General features: G+C 43.9%; 1 protein-coding gene across 2 annotated transcripts; it reads right to left on the bottom strand.

The window, feature by feature from the left end:
- Window positions 1-606: 606 nt before the first annotated feature.
- Window positions 607-10,658, bottom strand: tbk1 (TANK-binding kinase 1). Of its 2 annotated transcripts, none has more exons than XM_037460992.2 (21): window positions 10,596-10,658; window positions 9,672-9,778; window positions 9,447-9,587; window positions 8,880-9,009; window positions 8,622-8,803; window positions 8,313-8,473; window positions 8,133-8,243; window positions 7,745-7,924; window positions 7,426-7,622; window positions 7,267-7,325; window positions 7,085-7,176; window positions 6,779-6,880; window positions 4,874-4,952; window positions 4,428-4,549; window positions 4,271-4,347; window positions 3,808-3,847; window positions 3,458-3,559; window positions 3,250-3,346; window positions 2,494-2,594; window positions 2,318-2,389; window positions 607-1,724 (listed from the first exon to the last, which is right to left on the bottom strand). In XM_037460992.2, the coding sequence occupies exons 2-21, from the start codon at window positions 9,756-9,758 to the stop codon at window positions 1,685-1,687; spliced, it is 2,172 nt and encodes a 723-aa protein (XP_037316889.2). In that variant the 5' UTR covers window positions 9,759-9,778; window positions 10,596-10,658; the 3' UTR covers window positions 607-1,684. The 2 variants fall into 2 exon arrangements, with proteins under 2 accessions (XP_037316889.2, XP_062415029.1); XM_062559045.1 differs by lacking the exon at window positions 10,596-10,658 and adding an exon at window positions 10,518-10,579.
- Window positions 10,659-11,546: the final 888 nt, after the last annotated feature.

Here is an 11,546-nt window from a genome sequence, read left to right on the forward strand (position 1 = left end):
CAGTGAAATTCTTTTGGTACTCAAGCTCGGCCTTGTTCTACTTTGTTGTTGCTTCTCGTCTACATAAATATACTTTATTGATGTTGGTATCAAAGGAAAGGATTCCTCACGTAGAGCGCCGACTTGTTTTAGATGTGAAAGTATTCATTTGAAGTATTTGCCGCATGAAGTTTTATTTACTCATGGATTTGATTTTTTTCCATTGCAAACAAAACTAGTAAAGACTGGTCGATTTTAGACCATTAACTTTGTGTCTGGAAAAATATCAAAATATAAATGAATTAAACCATGAATATTTTGTCCTTTGTAGATTTGTTTCACTAAGGTAAATTTTTTGTTCACACTATGTCAACAGTACTCGATTGCAGCTACCAATGCAGCTAACAGCATGCTAACAGCATGGCTAACTAGTGTTACACTTAACATGCTAAACATGCTAACATTGGCACATGCTATTATTAGCAATTATGTTTAGCCAGTTTAGGGTTGAAACGTTTTGCTTTTATGAAAGTAATAAAGTAGAAAGACACAAGTGAGAACCAAATGAAACATCTTCAAATTGAAACCCCTTCAATGCTGTTTTAAGACATTAAAAAACATTTGGACGACTTGAAGATATTCATTTATTTACACGTTTAAACACTGTTTGAGCATTTTTAATGCAAACTGACAAATCCAAATTTGAACATGTTTGTGAGTAAAAATAAGGATGAGCTGACAAAGGTGGAGAAGAGTTTTCTTTTTGATGGCACTCAATGATTAGTGATCTGCCTCAAGAACAATAAATAATAATGTAAAGAGCATTCTTTAACTCCATCCCTTATTATTCTAACTTCAAAATGCCACCAGTTTATCCAAAGAATAGAGTAATTAAGGGACAATTAACGGCTGGTATGATAAGGGATTACTAAGGGGTTTTATTTGCTTTTGAAGGGATTTAAACCCACAAAGTGGATACTTTTAAATGAGTTAAGTTATCTCTCAATTTGAAATATTTAAATTCAGGTGAACATAAATGTGTTGTTATTGATCAACTTATGGTTCCTATAGCTGCACTTGGTTCCCTTTTGTTCCTTTGCTTTAGAAACAATGCAGAAAAACCCTTAAAATACAATTAATTAATCTTGAAATGACTCATTAAAAAGGACAAACCCCTTTAATATTTCCTTACTTTGAAAAATAAAATTCCTGAAAAACACCATCATTAACTAAATGTTTTATGAATTGATGATGACTTCAACCTGGTTTTAAGACTAAAGGATGTTTTCAGGGATTCTTTAAGAGTATTTAGATACTCAACCGTTTAACCAAACTTTTCCAAAATTATGACAAACTGATATATGGACAGTAATATATAATAATGTTAATCACTTAAGATTCCCTTAAATCCAAAGAGAAAGCCTCTTAAGAAATGACTAATAATTATATTGAATCAGTAGATACTTTAAACTGATCAGAATTGTTCAATTTGAGGGATTTCTTCTTTCCTCAGGACACGTTAAAGCTGGCTCACTGCTCTCAGGGTTCCTCAGTGATCAATTGTTGGTTTTAAGGGGTTTCTTCACTGATCTTCAGGTTAGAACATCCCAACGCAACAAGGTTCATCAGGAGACTCACAGCTTCAAACTATTTACACCAGATGGGTCCCGATATGTACAAAAGCAGGGGGAAGAGTCTCGGACCTTTAACCCCTCAGTCCTCCGTCCAGCGTCAGTGACCCGAACCTGGAGGAGAGACAGTCACATGGTGGGTTAGCCTAGCTTAGCACAAACCCCGGGATCAGGTGGAAACTAGGATATGAACACGTTAGAAAACAGGGAGTATTTGATATTAGTGCCGTCAAACAATTAATCACAGTATGTCATAGTTAACTCAAAATGAATCAATTAATCGCAATAACATATATATATATATATATACTGTATATACACACCTAAAGAGTATTTAAAAAAATTGTTTTTATCAAAACCTACCAGATTTCTACCATGTTAACAAAACACACTTTTACTTGATATATATTAATCTGCTCAAAAAATAAATTGAAAAATAATTGATTTAACTCATTTAATCATTTCAGGTGCCTTAATTTCTCTAAATAACTAACAAACAATCATATTGCTTCTTTTATTTCCCGGTTACAGCAGAATCATCCATCATTTCATATTAGAGTTCATTGATACTTGGTGGACTTTTAAGGTTTTGAACTTGAAAAGTCCTCCATAAAGTATTATTATTGCTGCCCAATGTTCAGGCTAGCAGCTCCCCTCTGCTTCCAGTCTTTGTGCTAAGCTAAGCTAACCCCGCTGCGGGTGCTGACCTCTCGAGGAAATCATTGTTCTCTGCAAGCTCCTTGCCGACTTCGTCCATCTCCTCCTTCAGCTTCTTCATCCTGGAGAACATCAAGGGGTCAGGCAGGAGCTTTAAACAGTCCTTTAGTTTACTGTGGAATGATTGTTTCAATGCTAAATGAGGATGATGGAGTAGAGCTCTCACCCTAGAGTCATCTCCACCAGTGTGTTCTGACTCAGGTACGCCTGAGGCTTCATGCCACCGGACACCAGAGGAAGAACCTTCTGAGGCAGATGTTCCTGCAGCTGGAGACACACCTTATTATCACACACATTTCATCGAAATATGAAATTTGAAAGGAGCTTTAACACAATCGTGTGACCAGGTGGGTGTGGTCTACTGACATGTGACCATAGTCTCTCTGGATGGAATTACTCAGATAGCCAGCAGCACCGTATCAGGATGTGTCCTTTAACTCTCAGGCTTAGAAGACTTCAAGGACCGTCTCTCATCTACGTAATGAAGCCAACATCCGGCACTTGCCGTCTCAAAGGTTTTAACTTGAATTAATCCATAAATATTCTGTGCTTTGTAGTTTTGTATTGGCTTCTCTCCACTGGCTGATGGAATGTTCTTCTCCCGTCTGAAGAGCCTGTAACATCGTATCGCCCTACAGGAGAGCTGCTCCATAGATGCTGGTTACTGGTTGTTCCTCGAGTCTTAAACAGCAGGATGGGATCCAGAGCCTTCAGCTATCAAGCTCCTCTTTAGTGGGACCAGCTTCCACTGGGGGGCAGATTCAGGCAGCTCATTTAAATCTCTCTTCTAGTTAGTCTGGACCAGCCTTAGTTAAGCTGCTGTAGGCCTGGACTGCTGGAGGATAATGTTTTATTAACGCACATCACTAATTCAGCGTCACTAATGCTATTCTTCTTCAGAGTTCCACAGCTTTTGGTTCACCTTGATGGCTCTCTCCATCAGCATGGTCACCTCCTTCTCGATGCTGATCAGCTGACCTGACAGGCCGAGCAGCTGCTTCTTCACATGATGAACCTTCCTGAAAACACAAGAGGCGAAGCGCTGTTGACTCTCCTCACTGTTGCTAGGCAACAAGGGGAGGTTATCAGGGAGGCTGACTGGCAACGTGAACAAAGAAAGGATGATTTACCTCAACCACTCTTCACTCTTTGAGATGAAGAGGCGATATTTCATGGCGCACTCCTCTGTGAACAAGGACCTGGCTTTACTGGCATGGAGCACCAACTTCTGCCTGTGAGCACACACACACACACACACACACACACGTCAGGACTTCAAAATAAAAGCTGACAGGAAGAGGCCCTCTACAGGAAAAAGCTTCTATCGAACTGTACATGAAAGCAGCTTTATGGTTATTAGACCTAAACGAGTAAAGGTTTGAATGCATTCGTTTAGCATTTAAAATGTAACATGACAGACATGAAGCCCTAATGAAACAAAATAATAAAATGTTTCTTTTTCAATCATCAGTCAACATACTTATCAAACTTATGGATCTGCTCTTCGTTGTACGGCAGCCCTAAAAACAAAAAGCAGCACAGAGATGAACTGTTTAAAGTTACATATGAAAAATATAAAAACCATCAGAAATCATAAAGACATTTTATATATTAAACACAATGTAATTATATAAACCTTTTCTCATTAAATTACTTTTATTCCTTTATTAATACTCCTATAATAATGATACTGTCAATTACTTTAATAAGGTATTTATTATAATGATCATTATAACCAGAACCTTATAATAATCATAACACTAACTATAATATCATTAGAATGATGATAACAGTACTACTTATATTATGAAATATAAATGTATTATTCATTATCATAATTCTAACAATGATTTATTATTATTACTAATGTATGTTTTTATTATTGTAATAATATTTATTATATTATAGTACATATTTTACTCATGACGATGAGGAGAACTCACGTCTCTCAGCTTTGTCCTTCTTGAACTGTTGGTAGATGGCCGTGATGGCGTCCAGCAGCACTTTGATCTTCTCCACGCTGTCGAGGAAACCTCAGCGTCACGCGTCGAACACAGGACCCGTACTTCTATGTGTATATACATACTCATCCATCCTCACTTCCTGTCCTCGGGGTGCGTTCCCACTTGTTGAGTCCAGCTGTCGGTCAGCAGCCCCCCTGAGATGAATTTACTCTTGATGTCTGTTGTTGTCCGTTCGATTGGCTCCAGAGATCCAGAGATCTGGAGCCAATATGCAACATGTGTGTCATATAATAATCATCATATGTCACCCAAATAAACAGTTATTTACTACGCAAAGACATCAACAACAAACAACCTGAGCTGCTCATCAACCAACATACGAATGAAAGGGGGCGGGGTTAGCAGCATCCAACCAATCACATACAAGGACCCATCAGATGCCAGCAGACACCCTCCAGCATCCGTTACCACGGTGATTAACCAGGGAGAGAGCAAGCGTTGGTGCCGGAGTCGCATCACTGAGCTCACTTCCTGTTTCCTTTACTACACAGGATGTGATGCGTATACGAGGCGAGCGCTCACCCTCAGGACCTTCTTGTGCATGTCGGAGATCTCGTCATACTCTGATGACATCATGTTGGCCTGCATCAGCGCCCCGAACCTGCTCAGAGACAGGAAGTCAGGGGTCTGTGTCACCGGTGTTGACGGAGTAACTGGTGTTGACGGTGTCACTGGCGTTGACGGAGTAACTGGTGTTGATGGAGTAACTGGTGTTGACGGAGTAACTGGTGTTGACGGAGTAACTGGTGTTGATGGAGTAACTGGTTTGATGGAGTAACTGGTGTTGATGGTGTAACTGGTGTTGACGGTGTAACTGGTGTTGAAGGTGTAACTGGTGTTGATGGAGTAACTGGTGTTGATGGAGTAACTGGTGTTGACGGTGTAACTGGTGTTGACGGTGTAACTGGTGTTGACGGAGTAACTGGTGTTGATGGTGTAACTGGTGTTGATGGTGTAACTGGTGTTGATGGAGTAACTGGTGTTGACGGTGTAACTGGTGTTGATGGAGTAACTGGTGTTGATGGTGTAACTGGTGTTGATGGAGTAACTGGTGTTGACGGTGTAACTGGTGTTGATGGAGTAACTGGTGTTGATGGAGTAACTGGTGTTGACGGTGTAACTGGTGTTGATGGAGTAACTGGTGTTGACGGAGTAACTGGTGTTGACGGAGTAACTGGTGTTGATGGTGTAACTGGTGTTGATGGTGTAACTGGTGTTGACGGTGTAACTGGTGTTGACGGTGTAACTGGTGTTGATGGAGTAACTGGTGTTGACGGTGTAACTGGTGTTGATGGAGTAACTGGTGTTGATGGAGTAACTGGTGTTGACGGTGTAACTGGTGTTGATGGAGTAACTGGTGTTGATGGAGTAACTGGTGTTGATGGTGTAACTGGTGTTGATGGAGTAACTGGTGTTGATGGTGTAACTGGTGTTGACGGTGTAACTGGTGTTGATGGAGTAACTGGTGTTGATGGAGTAACTGGTGTTGATGGTGTAACTGGTGTTGATGGAGTAACTGGTGTTGACGGAGTAACTGGTGTTGATGGTGTAACTGGTGTTGATGGTGTAACTGGTGTTGACGGTGTAACTGGTGTTGATGGAGTAACTGGTGTTGACGGAGTAACTGGTGTTGACGGTGTAACTGGTGTTGATGGAGTAACTGGTGTTGATGGAGTAACTGGTGTTGACGGTGTAACTGGTGTTGATGGAGTAACTGGTGTTGATGGAGTAACTGGTGTTGATGGTGTAACTGGTGTTGATGGAGTAACTGGTGTTGATGGAGTAACTGGTGTTGATGGTGTAACTGGTGTTGATGGAGTAACTGGTGTTGATGGTGTAACTGGTGTTGATGGTGTAACTGGTGTTGATGGAGTAACTGGTGTTGACGGAGTAACTGGTGTTGATGGTGTAACTGGTGTTGACGGTGTAACTGGTGTTGACGGTGTAACTGGTGTTGATGGAGTAACTGGTGTTGATGGAGTAACTGGTGTTGACGGTGTAACTGGTGTTGATGGAGTAACTGGTGTTGATGGAGTAACTGGTGTTGATGGTGTAACTGGTGTTGATGGAGTAACTGGTGTTGATGGTGTAACTGGTGTTGATGGTGTAACTGGTGTTGATGGAGTAACTGGTGTTGACGGAGTAACTGGTGTTGATGGTGTAACTGGTGTTGATGGTGTAACTGGTGTTGACGGTGTAACTGGTGTTGATGGAGTAACTGGTGTTGACGGTGTAACTGGTGTTGATGGAGTAACTGGTGTTGATGGAGTAACTGGTGTTGACGGTGTAACTGGTGTTGATGGAGTAACTGGTGTTGATGGAGTAACTGGTGTTGATGGAGTAACTGGTGTTGATGGTGTAACTGGTGTTGATGGAGTAACTGGTGTTGATGGAGTAACTGGTGTAAACTAGCAGCAGCTTACTCACATCTGCTCCGTCTTCTCAAGGATCTGAGTGCAGAAGTTACACAGGTGGAAAACTTCTGATTTCTTGTGTAGAATCTCGCTGTAGTCCTCCTTCATCAGCTCTCTGCACACACACACACACACATTATACACTCACATGTACACACACACACACACACACACACACACACACATTATACACTCACATGTACACACACACACACACACACACACACACACACACACACTATACACTCACATGTACAACGATTGTTCCGTAATTAAACAAAAGAAGAAGAAAAACGTGTTTTAGAGGAAGTGACCTCACATTAAACCCCGAACCCCTTTGCGGACCAGCTCCTGATACACCAGCAGAGACTCTGAGGTTTTCCACAAGTGTCCGACGTCCCCCGCGAACGTCTGAATAAGGACAACAAGGACAAAAGGACATGGTCAGAACCGCCGGGCTGCTGCTCACATGGAGAACAACACGCGTGTTGGGGGCGGGACCTTTGCGTAGCTGGCGTCCAGGTCCAGGTCGTAGCGCGGCTGCACTTTAGGAGGACTCGCTGTGGAGACAGCAGACATTACGCTTCTCTTCTTCTCCTTTGTTGAACTCTTCATTACGTTTATGTAATATTCCAAACATTGTAAAGTGTGCATCCGTACGGTCTTCGAAGATGAGTCCCACGGTGGCGACGGACTCGCGGCTGACGAGCATGATGGGATTATCCCTGGAGGACTTGGGGAACATCTTGGCCTGGCGGTTCGGGTCCAGGACCAGGCGGCGGCCCTCGTACAGGAGCTCCTGGTTGTGCAGCGGGATGCTGGTCCGGCGGGACAGCAGCTCCTGGAACAGCGCCGCCCTGTTGGACACATGAGGAACAGCTCTGATGGGACACCAATTTGAATAAAAAGATATATATTCATAGGATAAAGTTAAAATACTTTGAAGAAGATGTGTGTAATAAGAGCTTTGCGGCCTCACGTGTTGTACTCGTGGATGTAGACGTGGTGCAGCGTCGCCTGCTGCAGGCTGAACACGTAGACCACCGTCCGGTGGAGGATGTCGTTGGTCTCGGCGAAGAACTGGTCGAAGCCCCAACACTTCTCCTGGTCCGCCTCCAGGATGTTGGCCAGGACCGGAGTGAGGAGGCTCTGGAGACCCCTGAAAGACCAGAGTCCAGGAGAGCAGGGAATATATCTTAAACTATTCTATGTCCTCTGATGAGAGACTGCTTCACCCATTCATCTAATCAATCCAATTCATTCATCATTTATCCTCCGATGAGCGGGAGATACTTTCAATGTTCACATTAATGATGAACATTGCCTGAGAAGATGGATCAATACGTGAGGACAATGTGTCTTATTACTTGGACAGACTGCAGGACACCGGCATCTCGGTGCTCCACTCGATCTTCCCGTTCTCACACTTCTGGTGTCCTGAGATCGTCCCGGACGGTTTCTCCGTGATGATTTTGTACCTGTGGGACACAGCGTCAGTTTCCTGTCTGTGGTGCTGCGGGTGGAGGAGCGGCGCCGCGGGACCTCACATCACTTCCTTGTTCCTGCGCGGCCCCTCGAAGGGTCGGAAGGGCAGGCTGCCGGTGGCGGCGTGGTAGAAGGTGACGCCGATGCTCCACAGGTCCACCGTGGCCCCGTACTTCTTCTGGTGGTCCTTCCTCAGCACGGCGCGCTCGTACATGTCGGGGTGCTGCAAACCCACGAAGAAGAGCAGGTGAGGAGGACCTCAGCAGGACAACCCGAGGAGGACAGGGGACCAGTCTAGAACTGGTTTACCTGGGGAGATCTACCTCACCTGGCTAATTCATCTCCCCCCCTCACCAGCCCCCCCCCCTCACCAGGTACTCCTCGGTGCCGTACAGGGACACAAACTGCTCGTCGTCCTCCAGCTCTCTGGCGGCTCCGAAGTCGGTGAGCTTGTAGACGGAGCGTCCGTCCTCCCCGATCACGCGCATGATGTTCCCCGGTTTGATGTCCCGGTGGACGATGCCGTACTCCCTCAGGTGGTTCATGCCCGCCACTGAGGAGACACAAACAGCCAATCAGAGGGCGGGAGACTCGTGGGCTAACGTGAGGTCATGGAGCGGCGTACTGACCCACGTCGTGCAGCACCAGGAGGAACTCGTCCTCGGGGAGCCCGTAGGCATTGGAGGACTCCTCCAGGACGGTGTAGAGGCTCCCGCAGGGGCAGTACTCCATCACCAGCACCTTGTGACGGGTGTTGGACTGAGAGATGGGGACGAGACACGCTTGTGTTAGCATAGTTAGCATTAGCGTGTCAGCCTGCTGATGATGGAGCACGTGTTCACACCCAGACAGCCCGTAGTGTACAGCCAATCAGAGCACACTCCACACACAAATGGCTGAGTTGATAGAGGTTGCCATGGAGATAAGCCCCTCCCCTTCTCGTTGCATTTGGTGTGAACGCAGCATCAGAGCAGGGTCATTGAACCTTCTACTTCTCTGGCTACTGAAGGGACATTCAGCAGATGTTCCAGTGAAAGCCAGGATAACAGAGAGAAACATCTCTGTGGGCTTTAGAAGGTTAAAGGTGAATTATTCATGCTGACTCTGCAAATGAAAACCATACTTGGAAGCTACACAAACCAAACACTGTCACCTGGGGACAGTGGTAACCACGGTAACGAGGACAGGCCACCCACCTCCTCCTCCACGGCGAAGAGCTTGACGATGTTCTTGTGGTTGAGCTTCTTCAGGACCTCGAACTCTCTCATCTGGACGTCCAGCGGCCTCAAGAAGCTCAGGTTGTTGAAGACCTTCACGGCGTAGAGGTCTCCGGTTTTCTGTCCGACCACAAACACGTTTATGTTTTAACACCCAGGGGGCCGAGGGGCAGGTTCCCGCTCAGTCGGGTCAGGTGACCCTACCTTGTGGCGGCCGCGGTACACGTTGGCCGTGGCTCCCTGACCCAGCAGGTCTGAGATCAGCCACAGGTAGTTGGTGGTGCTCTGCATCGTGGCGGCTGCAATCGGTCCTGAAGACACAGAGACGATCAATGAGTCCCATCTAATGCCCATATCACCTCCCACAAGCTGCTGAGACATTTCCTCATCGATAGACCAGTTTCAGCTGCCACAGGTAGAAAATAATAACGTCCATATTTGATCTATTTTTGTATCTATTGTCTGGCATTCCTTGATTTTTTTTCAAGATATTGTCACCAGTGAGTTTTTAATTGTAAATTATATTTTCCATTTTCGTTAATCTAGGGCAACATACAAGAACAAACACTTTTACTTTCATATTTCATAGTTTCTATTTTCCATCTCGCTACGTAAGATGTACTTACGTCATCACGTAATCGTGACGCGACTGTGGGAAATTCCCGTTTCTAAGGCCCGAAACAACAAAAACAAAAACCTTCATGTCGGTCAAAAGAAAACCGTCTTCAGCTAATAAGGATGATGAATTCATGCTGAATGTGACTGAACCTGCTGCTGATCAGCGAGGAGCCATCTTTGTTCACCTTATAAACGCGTCATTAACTGTTTATCACGAGCCGATAATGGACGCTAACCAGCTATCAATCGAAGACACAGCGCAGTTACAGACGAATATCTCATTTAAGTTGTTAAGTTGTTTTGGTATTTATGTCTCATATCTGTTTTATGTCTCCACCTTCTCGTTGCGGAAATGGACAAAAACTAAAACGCGACATCTTAAACGTGCTAACACGCTAACCGTTTACGGCGGGAACACGTCGTGCGACGTACCGGAAACAGTGCTAACTGATTTTCACGCGTTAAACCCGTTAAAAAGATTCGTTTCTCATGTTGTGTTTATTTCCTCACCCTTCTTCTCTGCTGCGGAGTGCTGTGCTTCCGCGGTCTCTCCCCACGTGACGCAGCACTCCAATCCGCGCACGGACGAACACGAAGGGGGCGTGGCTCCATTACCGTAACAGCCACAATACACGTGCACTTCTTTGTGCTACGTGTAATTAATTAGGGCTCAAAATGTATTTTATGTTCCGATCATCTGCATCACGACAGAACGTATTAATATAAGCATTAATATAAATATTAAGGACAAAAACGGCACTAAGAGCAGTTACTACGGTAACTTACCTGTCTCAGGTAAGCGGTTATATAACAACATGAAGGATAGAAACACGTCTACAGCTTTTTGGTTTCAGCATTAAAACTCTTTTCAGCCACTAGACAATAATTTACTATATCACGAATATTTTAGTTAATCATTTAAACTTCTTTAGGTTTTATTTTTAAAAAGCAGAAAGTTGAATAATTAATTGCTTTAAAAGTCAAAATAAAAAGTCAAAAATAAATGCTATATTTTAAGACAATTAGTAAAAAATCATGTCCATATAAAAATGTTACTGAAATCTAAATACGATATTTTCTAAAATTATATAATTATATGTAATAATGAGATTATTTACTTATGTACTTGAAACTAAAAATCATCACACAGACTTAAAGTTTACTCATTTTTATATTCAACAGAAGGGAAAAAGAAAATATGGTTTCATGAGTTTCAGCTTCTGCTCGACTACAGGAGCAACAATCACAGCAGTGACATCACAGCAGTGACATCACAACCAACGAACCCGGAACACCTGGTGACAAAAGTTGAGAAACATAGAAAAGGACATTTGTACTTTGACTTTTCAAACTGTACAAACGACTGGAACCAGAGAAGCATCTTTTCCTTTTGGGACTGGAACCAGTGACCCTCCGTACGGACCCCACACGATACCCAGCTTCAACCAGATGATGATGCAT

Source organism: Pungitius pungitius, chromosome 2 (genome assembly GCF_949316345.1).
Source record: "Pungitius pungitius chromosome 2, fPunPun2.1, whole genome shotgun sequence".
Lineage (NCBI taxonomy): Eukaryota > Metazoa > Chordata > Actinopteri > Perciformes > Gasterosteidae > Pungitius > Pungitius pungitius.